The sequence below is a fragment of the Sminthopsis crassicaudata genome, chromosome 6 (genome assembly GCF_048593235.1).
Source record: "Sminthopsis crassicaudata isolate SCR6 chromosome 6, ASM4859323v1, whole genome shotgun sequence".
NCBI lineage: Eukaryota > Metazoa > Chordata > Mammalia > Dasyuromorphia > Dasyuridae > Sminthopsis > Sminthopsis crassicaudata.
Genome location: NC_133622.1, coordinates 153572983 through 153587397, shown reverse-complemented (window position 1 = coordinate 153587397; position 14415 = coordinate 153572983). Strand labels below are relative to the sequence as shown.

General features: G+C 31.5%; 1 protein-coding gene across 10 annotated transcripts in view; it reads right to left on the bottom strand.

The window, feature by feature from the left end:
• Positions 1–14415, bottom strand: part of MAPK10 (mitogen-activated protein kinase 10) — a 165362-nt gene that overhangs the window by 29153 nt on the left and 121794 nt on the right. For all 10 annotated transcript variants that reach the window (XM_074276307.1, XM_074276308.1, XM_074276304.1 and 7 more), the window contains one exon: positions 13202–13273. In XM_074276307.1, the coding sequence (XP_074132408.1) occupies positions 13202–13273 (72 nt within the window). The remainder of the gene's footprint in view (positions 1–13201; positions 13274–14415) is intronic.

The following is a 14415-nucleotide window of genomic DNA, read 5'->3' as shown; positions in this document are numbered from 1 at the left end:
ATCAACTCAAGTGGTTGGTGGCAGCCCTGGAGATTAGTTGGAACATGACCCATAGATATTCAAAATTCAATTGAACAAGATTTGTCATCCCTGCCAAAAGACAAGATAAACCTTATTCGCTAAAAATACACATTTAAAGCATAGAAAAAAGTAGTATTGTACTAGTCAAAACTTAAATCTTTTTATTATGTAATAACTTTGATATTTTCCTGATAACCTCTAAAACTGAAATATAAAGCACCATAATTTCTCTCTAGATGATGGATAATTTGACTGTGTTAAGCCATAGTAAAAAAAGAAATCAGCAACTCAGTTCTTAGCTGCAACTTAAGAATGTAGAAAAATTGTCAAGAATTGAAATTAAAGTGGGAAAGGATGCAAAATGATTAATGCTTCTCTTGAAAAGAGTAATAATAACTGAAGGAAAAACAAAACAGCTCATATTTAATGAAACTTGCTTAAATCTATGATGTAAAGCAATGCATAAGAATTCCTTACCAGTCAAATCTTAAGTACAAATGTAAATCACATGTGTATAACAGATAGAAAAGTCATCCTTATAAAAGGAAGAATGTTAATGTTATCATATGCCCTATGAATATGTAGATATGTTAACATACAAACTTCTAAGCTGATTAAATACAATTTATATGCAAAACTCTTCCTCCTTTTAGAAACCTAGATAATAAGAAAAAATACATTTCTTGAATATATTTATATTTCTCGAACTCATCTATGAAACATTCAATTTTACATCAAGAATGTTCTGTAGCATAAAGATAATGATTCACAATTTACTACTGAAGAATACTTTTCAAACCAAAAATGAGAATTAAATGGTCATGTGACATAGTTACATCATCATTTATCAAGTTCACTATGCTATATATTCAACAGAGTCATCATTTGAAATCCCACATGGCCATCAAACCTATCCTTAATAATTCCTTTTTTTTAACTTAACACCATAGCACAATGAAATTTTAAGAATAAGTTTCAATTATTGTAGAATAAACTACATAATAAAAAATGTACACTTTCCTCATCATTAAGAGAAAGCATGTTTCATAAAAAATTGTAAGGCATTTTGCTTTGCAACTAAACAGTTTTAATAATTTTCATGATGGAATCAATTTGTCCTAAAGTTCTGAAGATATTTAAGGAGAAAATGAGGCAATTAAAAATAGAGATAATGCAATTATCTAAATGTATGAAAATGTAAGTTGGAATAAATAAAAGTTAATACTGACATTTAAATTTTAAAATATGTAATATCTTCTTTGGATTGATACTTTGATGATAATGTATAATGATTTTTTGGTTTTAAAAATAAAGAAAAATCAAAGGAAAAAAAGAAAGCAAAATGTTTTCAAAGGAATGTTTGAATGTATTGCCCATACTGCAAATATACCTCATAGGAAAGGCAGATTTAAAACTAAACTTAATGATCTAAGAAAATAGATGGATGTTCAACATGACACATTTTAGATATTCCTGACCAAAAAAGGGTAACAAAAATAGAACAAAGCAGAGTAGGTGACTTCAGTATATCACAAACAACAGAAACACAAGAAAGGCAAATATGCACAATTACCAAAAAGAGAATAAGTAATGAAATAAATGTCAATGTTTAAAGGTTATTTTTATTTTTTAAAAAAAGTTAAAGCAATAACAGCAACAAATGACTCATGAAGAGTTCTAAAGAAACACAAAAGGAAATAAAGACATAAATGAAATTTAAAGAAATAGAAAGATAAAGGAATGTAATTGAACACCTAAACTAATACTAGATAGCACTTATATAGCACTTGGTTTGTAAAGCACATTATAAATACATCTAAGTTTATCCTTACAATCCTAGAAGATAACCTATTTTTTATCTTCATTTTACAGATAAGGAAATTCTCCTAGAGAGGTCAAGTGATTTGCCCAGAGTTACATAGTTAATAAATGTCTGAGATAGCATTTTTGTTTGTCAACAATGTAGAGGCATTGTAACACAATTATAGTAGGATACTTTATAGTATCCAAAACTGAAAAAAAATTATAAAAATAAAACAAAATAGAAACTCAACAAATTGGTGGAGAAATTAGAGATAAAGAACTGTAAGCATCTGAATGGAATCACTAAAACATATATTTATTCCTCAGCACCAAATTTTATATACATATACAATATATGAAGGCACAAATAAATTTCAAATAAATGTAAAAAAGCAGGAAATGTGTAATAAAATTGTTTTACAGATCATGGCACAATGAAAATATTGAATAATATAGAAAACACTGGCCAAACTAGATTAAATAATGAATCAGTAAATAATGAATAGGTCAAAGCACAAATCATCTGAACAATAAATAGGTGAAAATCAACGCTAATGATGAGAAAGCCTACCAGTTTTGTGATGCAGCAAAAGCAATTTTCAAGGGAAAATCTAAAACATAAATTAACAAAATAGAAAAAGATAGAATTAATAAACTATATGTAATTTAAAATATTATAAATCCAAGATATAAATAAAATCAAAATAAAAAACCAATAAAATGAATAAAATTTAAGATAAAATTTTATCCTAAATATAATAAAAAATGATCAAATACATAATATTCTATATGTTGATATATATGCTATATATATGCTATCAATGTGATAAATTTGAAATGTTAAAAACATGAATGTTGAGAGAATAAAGTCAAATTATTAAAAGAAAAAAGGAAACCACAAAAAATAATGTATAAATAAAATAATTTTTAAACATATGAAACTGAATATTCAAAAATTAACTTATTTCAAAATTATAAAATACTCAAAGAGCACTAAAAAGGAGGTGATGAATAATCTATACAAAGGAGAAACCAAAATAATGAACACATTAACCCAGTATTCCATAAAACCCCCAAAATAAATTATTTGGGAAATAATTTCCATATGACAAGGGTTGCTAGGAAAACTGATAAGCAATTTAGCAGAAATTATAACCACAGTAAATTCAAAAACTGAAAATGTGATCTGAATATTAAATATCAGACCATAAAAATATTAGAAAGAAACAATCAAATCATATCCTTTTCACAAATAAGGGCAAGAATAAATGCTTAAGAGATAGTGGCAAAATACAATTTCAAGGGCATGAAATTGAAAAACTTTTGCAGTGACAAAATTGATGTAACTAGGATAAGTAATTATATAACTAACTAGGAAAAAAACAACAACCATCAATCTTAGATAAGAGCTTAAATCTGAAAGAGACAGACAGACAGACAGACAGAGAGAGAGAGAGAGAGAGAGAGAGAGAGAGAGAGAGAGAGAGAGAGAGAGAAGGAGAGAGAGACAGACAGACAGAGACAGAGAGAGACACAGAGAGAGAGGGGGGGGGAGGGAGGGAGGGAGAGACAGACAGACAGACAGACAGACAGAGACAGAGAGAGAGAGAGAGAGAGAGAGAGAGAGAGAGAGAGAGAGAGAGAGAGAGATCAAAACAAACAGGGACACAGAGACAAGACAGACACATAGAGCTCTAATAAGATTCTAATGTGTATATGTTGTTCAGTAGTTCACTTGTATCCGATTTTTTATAATGCTGTGGACCATACTGTCTATGGAATTTCTTGGCAAAGATAATGAAGTGATTTGCCATTTTCTTCCTCAGGCAAATAAAGTTTAAGTGATTTCTTAACCTCTTTGAACATCTGTTTTCTCATCTGAGAAATAATGATGAAATCAAACGTCAATTCTTATCAAGGGGTTGGTTACTCTGTAGGCCTTAAATTGGTAAATATAAATATAATTATATCACAAGGATTGGTTGAAGGAAGTAAAGATGTTTTCCCTATAGAATACTTATGAAATATGATAGCATCTGCAAAATATTTTAAGGTCTATTGTGTGAAATTAATAAATTTTTGCTAGGCTGCATAGGAGACAAGAACGATAAATGGCAATAAAAAGAAGCACATTTTGATAATATAAAGAAGGAATGCCTAACAATTAGAATTGTATTAAAAAATGGTAAGCAATAGAAACCTTATGAGGTAGTGAACTCCCCGGCATTGATATTATAGAATTGATTATTTCATTTAAAGGCAACTCGTAAGATTCCTTCCAACTATGAGCCTATGCTTTTCTAAGTTATAACTCAACCAAAGATGAATTAAGAAGTAATTATTTCCTTTATAAAATGATTTTATTATGATATTGGGAAATTTTCATGAATAGATTGTAAAAGATAAAAAAAAATTGTGCCTAAATCCATCTGAAGAGTTCTATATAATTTAATATATAAAGTTCAAAGCTACCTTTGGGAATTTAAAATGTCTTTACTTGCAAAAAGTCAATTCTTTATAAATAAATTTACTACATAAAATAAGGCATTTGTTATAATACTTTCCAAAGAACTTGCATATTAGAAATTACATATGCTATTAGTTTTATTACTGCCAATTTTGGGGTAGTTATATTTGTAAATTTCTTGTGTCATTTATGTGTATTTAAAAAAATCTTTTATGTAGTATGCATGGCTGCCATAAATCCTGTATTTTCTAATGCCCAGAAAAGAAAGTGAATTTTAATAAGATTTTTTAAAAATAATATTGTTTAGAGGAATTACTTTCTCAATTTTTGGTTCAGGAAAATATGATCATGGGAGGAACACAGAAGTCTTCCAAATACATGTCTTTTCAGAAAAATTTAAAGTAAATAAAAACATATATTGTCTTTGCTCCAGGCAATTATCAAGAACTGGGGGCAGCTAAGTGGCGCAGTGGGTAGAGCACAGCCCTGATGTCAGGATGACCTGAGTTCAAATTTGATCTCAGACACTGAATACTTCCTAGCTGTGTGACCCTGGGCAAGTCACTTAACCTCATTTGCCTCGGGGGGGAAAAAATCTGAAAATTAGCTAGTAAGTAGTATAATCAAGGCCACTTCTTGCTTACACAAATCCCATCCTCCATGCAGGTGCCAAAGAGATTTTCTTAAAGTACAAGTCTGATTATGTCATTCCCAGTTAATGGATATGGATGTGTATGTGGGTATGTGTGTGTGTACATATCTATATAAGTACACATATTTCAATAGCAATCTCTACAGGGATAATAGGGGAAGGAGTGAGAATAGCACCTGTCCCTACCAATCATTGCAAGAAGGATAAGATCAGTGCTAAGAATGCACTTTCCCTTTAATGATTTTTTTCAGATATGCACTGTAGTAATCATATATCAAGTGAAAACAAAACAAAACAAAACCCAAGAACACAACAGCAATAGAACAAATAAATGAAGATGAGTTGTGAATGTGTTACAAAATAGGAGGGTAGCTTTATATTATTTATAGTTAATGACAGACTTTGGATGTCAGTAGAACTGTTGCTCAGGACACCAAGCATAATCTTCCCTTCATTACTCTGTTATTGAACTAACATAAGCTACCCTTAGGTAGCTAATATATGCTAATAATAATGTGACTTTGCAAGTCTGATTAAATGCTTCATCTTGCCTATTTTTCTAAAGATTAACTCCTATTTATTAACTAGGAACCTAATGGTTTCTATTATAAATGAGTCTGGATTACATATTAGCTTGGAAAGTATGCAAACTAGTTTTTACCTTCTTTCAAATAATGTGCTTTAAAAAAATGGCTAAGATGGCAAAAGAAAACATGTTCCATATGAAATGTATTTATTTTTGTCTATAAATTTGAACAAGACAGAAAGGTAATTCTATTTTAAAAATAAATGGTTTGGAATATACTGCTTCAGTTTCATTAAATCCTATCCATGCCAAGTTTCTAAGTAGAAAATCTTGTATCTATTTCATCATCAATTAATTACTAAAAAAGCACCTATTATGGGCCAGCCCCAGAATATGATTCTTTTATACAAGTAAAGTTGTTTTACAATGATAACAAAAGCTAAATTTTAAAATAAGATGGTTCAATATGGAATAAATATGGGCACACCTGAACTAGCTCCATGAAATTTAAGATGTAGTTAAAATATGTTTTCTTTTATTTGCCATTATCAAATTGTAAAATAGAAAACTAGAGTGATGAGGAGAGACTGCTAAGGAGGGACAAATTGAATAAAGCCATGTCAAAAATAAAAACAGAAATCTCTTTCTCTCTCTCTCTCTCTCTCTCTCTCTCTCTCTCTCTCTCTCTCTCTCTCTCTCATATATTTGTTAAATAATATTCCAAACCTATTTTAAATTATTTTTAAAAGGAAATATTATTCAGGTAATTTTCTATTTTCCTACTTTATTCTATAACCTACCCCTCAATATTTTTTGCCAGTTCTATTAAAAAGTTCAAATTGGGTGCTTAAAAATGATATAATACAAAAAAAGATTGCATAATACTATAAAATAAAAATGGGCCACATACTAGTGGGCTTAATCTCTAAAGTGAATAAGCATCTGTTTTCCATACCATCTGTATTCTATATATGTCATTTGGTATGTCATCTCTGCTCAGAAGAGAACCACAGCATTAAAGTATTTGTTGTTGTTCTGTCTTTTCAGTCAAGTAAGATTTTCTGTAACTCCATTAGGGTTTTTGTTTGTTTGTTTGTTTTTGGCAAAGATGCTGGAGTGTTTACCATTTTCTTCTCCAGCTCATTTTACAAATGAGGAAGCTGAGACAAATAAGGTCAAATGATATGCCCAGGATCACCCAACTAGTGTGTGAGGCCACATTTGAAATTAAGTCTTCCTGTCTTTAGGCCCAAAGCTTTATCCACTATTCCACTTAGCTGCCCATATTAAAATATTGTGAATGAATAATCTCAATCAAAGTAAATTATAAAAACTAAGATGTGAATTCTAAGTTATAATAATAATTAACCATTCCTTATAACTAGAAATTGATGCTTTTAGATTTCCAAGATATTGTTAATGAATATGTATTATTTCAACTTCTATCTACTTCAAGAATATTTTAAAAACCTGTGATAGTGTCACATCACCCACTGTGGAAAACTATTATGCTTGGTAGGAATCCTGAGGGAAGATATGTCACCACCATGGTTCTTCAAACCCAAGATTTCCAAACAGAATTTCAACTATTCCTTTGAATCATTCCCTAGCACTAGAGTTTCTCATGCTCTCTCTTCCATTATTACAGGTAGTAAGAAGTCTATTACAATACCTCTTGTCAGGTGAAATATTCATTTTTTCACCTTTAAACACTGGTTGAGTTTTCCTAGCTTATTTGCATAACAAACCAATTTTCTTTTTTTTTTTTAATGAAACAAAAATTTCAAATTAGCTTCCAAAGAGGGAATCTTCCCAAGCAAGCATATTCTTGGGAATCAGAGCTACTTTGACATGAGTGATTGCATACTATTTGGTACTTTAATCACAAATAATCCTTTAACATTCTGAACTATTTTGGATAATAACATTGAAAAGATAAAAGACCTTTGCAGGGAAAAAGACAAGTTTGATTAATTCTTGAAAAACTAAAGTAGACACTAAAAAGAATACTGCCAGGTGGAAAATATAAAATTGGAAATAGTCTAGTGGATCAGTTTAATTATAATGTGCATAATACGATGTGATGACTTTCAAAGAATATAAGAAAAAATATCTTAAATGTGGAAATATGTTTAGAAGAATTGCATGTGTTTAACCTATATTGGATTACTTACTGTCTAGGATGGGGGGAGGAGTAATGAGGAGGAGAAAAAATTAGAATACAAGGTTTTGCTAGGGTGAATGCTGAAAACTATTTTTGTAAGTATTTTGGGATTTTTTATGGTGCGCTTTTTTATTAATTTTATAATTATAATTTTTGACAGTACATATTGCATATATTTTGAAAAATAAAAAGCTATTTAAATAGAGAGAGAGAAAAAAAAGCTCTAGTCCCATTATTTGGGTTTTATGGCATTTACAATGTTTAATAATATAAGACTGAAGAACTTCATTTTTTTCCTTGATGGAAACAAAAGGCATATTTAAGTCTGAGGTTCAGTCATAGCATAATCAATTGATCAAAAAGTCTACTCTGTCAGGCGCTGTACTAAGATTTGGAAACAAAGGCAGAAGTGAAAGAGTTTCCTCCACATACTTGTTAAAATTTGAGGAAATATCTGTAGCTTTGTAAATGTTAATATTGATGATGAAGTTGCTATTCCATATTTTAATAGAAATTTCTTCCTCTCTACTGATTTCTTCCATGATACCTGCAGAATATTCCCCATTCTCTCCCATACTTAAGAAAAATCCTCAGTTGATTTTACCATTTCTGACAACTATTGATTGAAAGTGCTATAAATGCCAACAAAGAGAGTTTGTGTTTGGTCCCCAAAATAGGAGGGAACCAATATAGTTTATAGGTAGGTAACTGACACATTGAGATTTATGCATTAGGAAAATTATTTTTGGCAGTTGTGTGAAGATGGTAATAGAGAAGTGAAGCAAGAGATTTATTAAGAATCAAATGCAATAGTTCAAACCAGAAGTCATGAAGGCAAAATGTGTCCACTGAGTAGATATGGAGTAGAATGAAAAATTAACCAAAATGAGTGTGAAAGTAATGGTACTCTTGACAGAAATAGAGAAGTTCAGAAGAAGAGTGGATTTGGGGAGAAGGGGAAGAAAGAAAGATAATTTCTTTTATCGATGTATATTTCTCTTCCTTTTCATAGTCAAACTTAAGAAAAGAAAAGGCTATACCTCCATTCTTATTGGTTCTGTGGCTTCCAACCTTGCCATTCGACTGAAACTGCATTTTCTAAAGTTACCAGTGCTATCATAATTGTCAAATCTGATAACCTTTTGTCAATCCTTCAGAGAACCTCTTGGAACATTGGTCCTTGATAACTCCACATTTTCCTCCTATGTACTCTCCCTTCATTGAATTTCCATGATATTTTTCTCTCTATTCTCTTCTTACCTTTTTGACTGCTCCTTCCTAACTTCCTTTGCTGGGTCATCATTGAATCATCCATCCACTACTATACATGTTTTCTCTTTTCTCAAAGTTCCTGATGACTTTATCCTAATTAGAGCTCAATTATCACCTCTATGCTGATGATTTCCAGATAGGTATTTTATTTCTAGCTCTAATGTTTCTCTCTTGAGCTCTAATATTATACTTAACATTCCCCTACTTGGACATTTCAAACTGGATATCTCATAGAAATATCAAATTTAATATGTTCAAAACTGAACTCCTTTTCTCTCCTTCCAAGCCCATCCTTATTCTGAACTTCTCTATTTCCATCAAGAGTACATCTCTCTGAATCACTTTGGTTAGCCACCTCAATGGCAATGTCAGTTACAGAACACTTTCTGAACTGCAATTAGAATAAGGAGTTTCATTGTTGGTGGAACTGTGAATAGATCCAGCCATTCTGGAGAGCAATTTGGAACTTTGATCAAAAAGTTGTCAAACTGTGCATACTCTTTGATCCAGCAGTGCTACTACTGGGCTTATCTCCCAAACAGTTCTTAAAGAAGGGAAAGGGACCCACATGTGCAAAAATGTTTGTGGCAGCCCTCTTTGTTAGTGGCCAGAAACTGGAAACTGAGTGGATGCCCATTAATTGGAGAAGGGCTGAATAAATTGTGGTATATGAATATTATGGAATATTATTGTTCTGTAAGAAATGACCAGCAGGATGATTTCAGAAAGACCTGAAGAGACTTACATTAACTGATGCTGAGTGAAATGAGCAGAACCAGGAGATCGTTGTAAACCTCAACCCCCATTGGTTGTATACTTCAACAACAACACTATATGATGATCAATTCTGATGGATGAGGCCATTTTCAACAATGAGATGAACCAAATCAGTTCTAATAGAGCAGTAATGAACTGAACCAGTTATGCCCAGTGAAAGAACTCTGGGAGATGACTATGAACCACTGCATAGAATTCCCAATCCCTCTAATTTTGTCCACCTGCATTTTGGATTTCCTTCACAGGCTAAATGTACACTATTTCAAAGTCCGATTCTTTTTGTACAGCAAAACAACTGTTTGGACATGTACAAATATATTGTATTTAATTTAGAATATGTAACATGCATTGGTCAACCTGCCATCTGGGGGAGAGGGGTGGGAGGAAGGAGAGGAAAAATTGGAACAAAAGGCTTGGCAATTGTCAGGGTTGTAAAATTACCCATGCATATATCTTCTAAATAAAAAGCTATAATAAAAAAAAAAATTTTTAAAGAATAAGGAGTTCCCTACATCATTGTATTCATAAGTCTAGAACAAGGAATAACTGAAAATTTAAATTTATATACTAAGAAATACAGAAAAATGCTGTATATGGTTTTCTCATATCCCAATTTTTTCTAGTTTGGTTTTTAAAATACTGATTTTTCACTTTTTTGTTATTATTTGCTTGCATTTTGTTTTCTTTATCATTTTTTCCTTTTTGATCTAATTTTTCTTGTTTATTGTAAATGTTAAACTTCTATTGGATCATTTGCCATCTAGGGGAAAGGGAAGGAAGGAAGGGAGGGAGAAAAATTTGGAACACAAGATTTTGCAAGAGTAAATGCTGAAAACTATTTATGCATTTGCTTTGAAAATAAAAAGGTTTTAAATTTTCTTTCCAAAAAAGAATATTGATGTTAATATGTCTCTGAGGTTTTCTTCTTTCTTAGATTTTGAAAAAAAAATGCCTATTATGCTGATTTATTAACCTGAACTGGTAGAGAGTACTTCCTGTTCCAAGATTTAATTATGCCAATGAAACCACAAACCCAGTTCTACTTCTATGTGAGAGCTAACGGAACAGACTAATGCTTATGAAGAAATGGAATGTGATTTCTATTTCTTGTCTTGGTACAAATAACAATACCATTATAGACTTGAAACATTTAAAGTGGTTGTCCATTACCCAGAATAGCCTGGGAATAGAATTCCTCTGAATAATTATATTCAATTAAATCTTTCTAAGTAAGACTATTAGTAGGGAACATAGGAATGGGTACAAAGATTTTCCAGAAGAGGATATTCCTTCTACCATTGCAAGTGTGCATCATAGTTTTCCAGCATTATTCAGAACACTTACATGGAATGACCTTATCCAGGATCACGCAAGTCAGTATATATCGGAGACAGAACTCTCACCTCAGAGAAGAGTTGCCTATCTCTTATACCATGTTGCCTTTCTGGCCTATTATCCCAAAGCCAGGAAAGCTGCACCTGCCTTTAGAGTTCTAGTATCTGAAACATCAACTATTTCCAGTTTCAGCTGAAATAGCTGATATAGTTCTGAAACCTGTCCTCCTTTTTTACTGACTCTATCTCTTGTTCTGTCTCTCTCTCTGTTTCTCTGACTCTGTATTACTGCCTGTCTTGAGTGTCTATCCATCTCTCTCTCTCTCTCTCTCTCTCTCTCTCTCTCTCTCTCTCTCTCTCTCTCTCTCTCTCTCTCTCTCTCTCTTCTCTCTCTCTTTCCATTACATTGGAACTGGCCTGAATCACCACTATGTGGAAAAGAACCATGTCCATCAGAATTGTTGTTGCCATATACAATGCTGTCTTGGTTCTACTCACTTCATTTAGCATCAGTTCCTGTAAGTCTCTCCAGGCCTCTCTGAAATCATCCTGCTGGTTATTTCTTACAGAACAATAATATTCCATAACATTCATACACCATAATTTATTCAGCCATTCTCCAATTGATAGGCATCTACTCAGTTTCCAGTTTCTTGCCCTTACAAAAAGTGCTGCCACAAACATTTTTGCACATGTGAGTCCCTTTGTCTTTTAAAGATGTTTTTGGGATGCAGATCCATAAAAGACACTTCTAGGTCCAACGGTATGCACAGTTTGGTAGCCTTTGGGGCATAGTTCCATATCAGTACCTAATTTTATGAGAAAACCCTTTTTCTCTGATCAGACTTATCTCAACAATAAACACTAAAGAGACAGTAAATTAGACACCAAGTAAGGATTATCAGTTACAAAATGATTGAAATAAACTAAAATTAAACTTAAAACTGAACTGAAACTAATTTAATCCCTTTATTTTAAAAATAAAAATGAATAATTTTAATTTGGAATATTCTTAAGTATCCTGAAGAATTTTAGGCATCATTATGAGCAAAAATGTAGACATACCAACCATTAAAGTGTTCTGACTGATAAACTGCCAAATTAGTATCTGTTCTTTGGGGGAAAAAACAGTTTCTTATCTTTGGACTATAGATCAATAGCTTGAAATGACCTTGAAGGCCACCTAATCCAACTCTGTCCTTTTATAAAAGAGGAAATTGAAATCTAGACAGTTTGATGACTTGCTTAATATTATACAGGTGACAAGTACCTGAAATAGGATTCGAACCCATATCCTCTTACTTTAGAGCCAATGCTTTTTCATTTTTCATGCATGTGAATTTTTTTATATGTATATTTTTATTTATCCATCCCACATGCAAATCCAGTGCCTTGGTTTTTAGAAAGGTCTGAAAATCAATTATTTTCTTTCTCCCTTGCTTTAAAAGTAATTATCATATTAAATACAATAAGACCAAAATAACTTCACTAACAAAGTCAGATAGAATATAGTATAGGCAATATTGGCAGGACTTGTCAATGGTGATGCTTAAAACGCTGAACTCAGATGGGGAAAAGATAATGTTGGTGATCACTGCTCTTGAAAAAGGAATGTTCTATTTCTGAATCATATAGATCTTGAGCTACTAGAAAACTAACTGTTGACATTTAAAATGTTCAAATCAATTGTTTTTAGGAGAAAATTTGCTATATTAACCCACATAGGAGTCCATATTGCATCAAGACAAATTTAAATTCATACCAACACAAATTCACACATTCCTATATTCCTTTATGACAATAGTCATATAAGGAAGGGAACCAACATATTGGGGGAAAGGAATGAGATTCCCTCTTAATTAATATAACAATGCTATCAAATTCATTTACCATTTTCTGGTCTAGATTTCCTTCATTTCCATAAGACAGAAAGTATAAGTCACATTGTTTGGGGAAATAAAATGAAATATTTAAGAAAAACATAATTTACAGTCTAATTAAAACAACCATAATATAATTTAATTTTCATTCTGCTTTTTCTCCAGGTACTTGTCAAATTCAAAAACACATAAATATCATCCTAGCCAACTTTTTTCTCCTACCTTTTCAGTTCTGGTATGTGCAGAATAAGTTTTAGAGAGTTAAGATAAAATAGACGAAACTGAAACAAAAAGCACAAGGATACAATCCCTTCCTGGAAAGAGGATTTTGTGACGAACCATTTCTCCCATAATGCATCCTACAGACCATATATCCACTGGAACAGCAGAAATTAGGACAGCGAAGAAGGAGAGAAAAAAAAAAAAAACAGCAAAGTTAACCCAAGACAATTAATTGATTCTTGAAAAAGAAGAGAAAACATGTTGATCAAAGAATATCACTTTTTAATTCCTATAGAGCAAGGACCAAAAAAAGGGGGAGAGGAGGAGAATTCAGTAGCTTAAAATATTTATAAAAGAGTTACAATTGTAAGAATTTAGATTAAATCAACAAACCATTCATCTTTACTTTTTCATCGAAATTAAATGAACAAGTTTTTGTTTTGTTTTGTTTTGTTTTGTTTTTGTTTGTTTGTTTTGTCAGAGATCTTCTCCAAGATTGGTAACAGGTAAAGCAAAATAAAACTATCAAACAACAAAGAAACTTAGAAAAGCTAAATATCTTTAAGATCAACCAATTGAAAGAATATTAACATGAAAGCTATCTGTAATTTCTTAAAGCAAAGCAATCAGGAAATAAAGAACCTAACCCTGCTAGAGAAAAGGGAAATCTATTGTTCTTTTATATTCCCCTCTAAAATAACTATAGGCTTGAGTATGAATCTTTGATTTTTATCCATAAGAGGAACAAAAAAGAATATTAATCAACCTGGGCAAGGCTTTGTTGCCATTTGCAGCACTATCTAATAATAGTGTGTGCTCAGAATTGGAGTTCAGCAGACTTGGGCTTTGAAAAAACTGTAAAAATGGCTTAAAGATTTCTGAAGAATTTCAACCTCTGGTTGACCATGGCTTTGCTCTTCTCTCACAAGGTTTGACAATATTTATAGGACAAAATTTAGACACTGTTTTTCCATTTTTCATCTTCCAAAAAAAATCTAAGTCAAAATTTATAGTGAAAAGGTATTTTTATCACAGAAGCAAAATGAATTTGCCTTTTTTTTTTACTGGTATTCTAGAAAGTTTATTTTGCCAATTGGAATCCTCACTGTTTTATAGGTTCTATAACTTATTCTCCTTGCTTTTCCTCTCTTTTATTATACAAAAAATAAAGCAAAGGGTTTTTTTCCTATAAAGTAAAATAAGGCTAAAATATTTCTTTTAGGAAAAGAGGAGGAAGTAATGGGTGCATAAGATGGCTAGGTCATGTGTGAAATAAGAGGGATAAATAGTTCCCTTC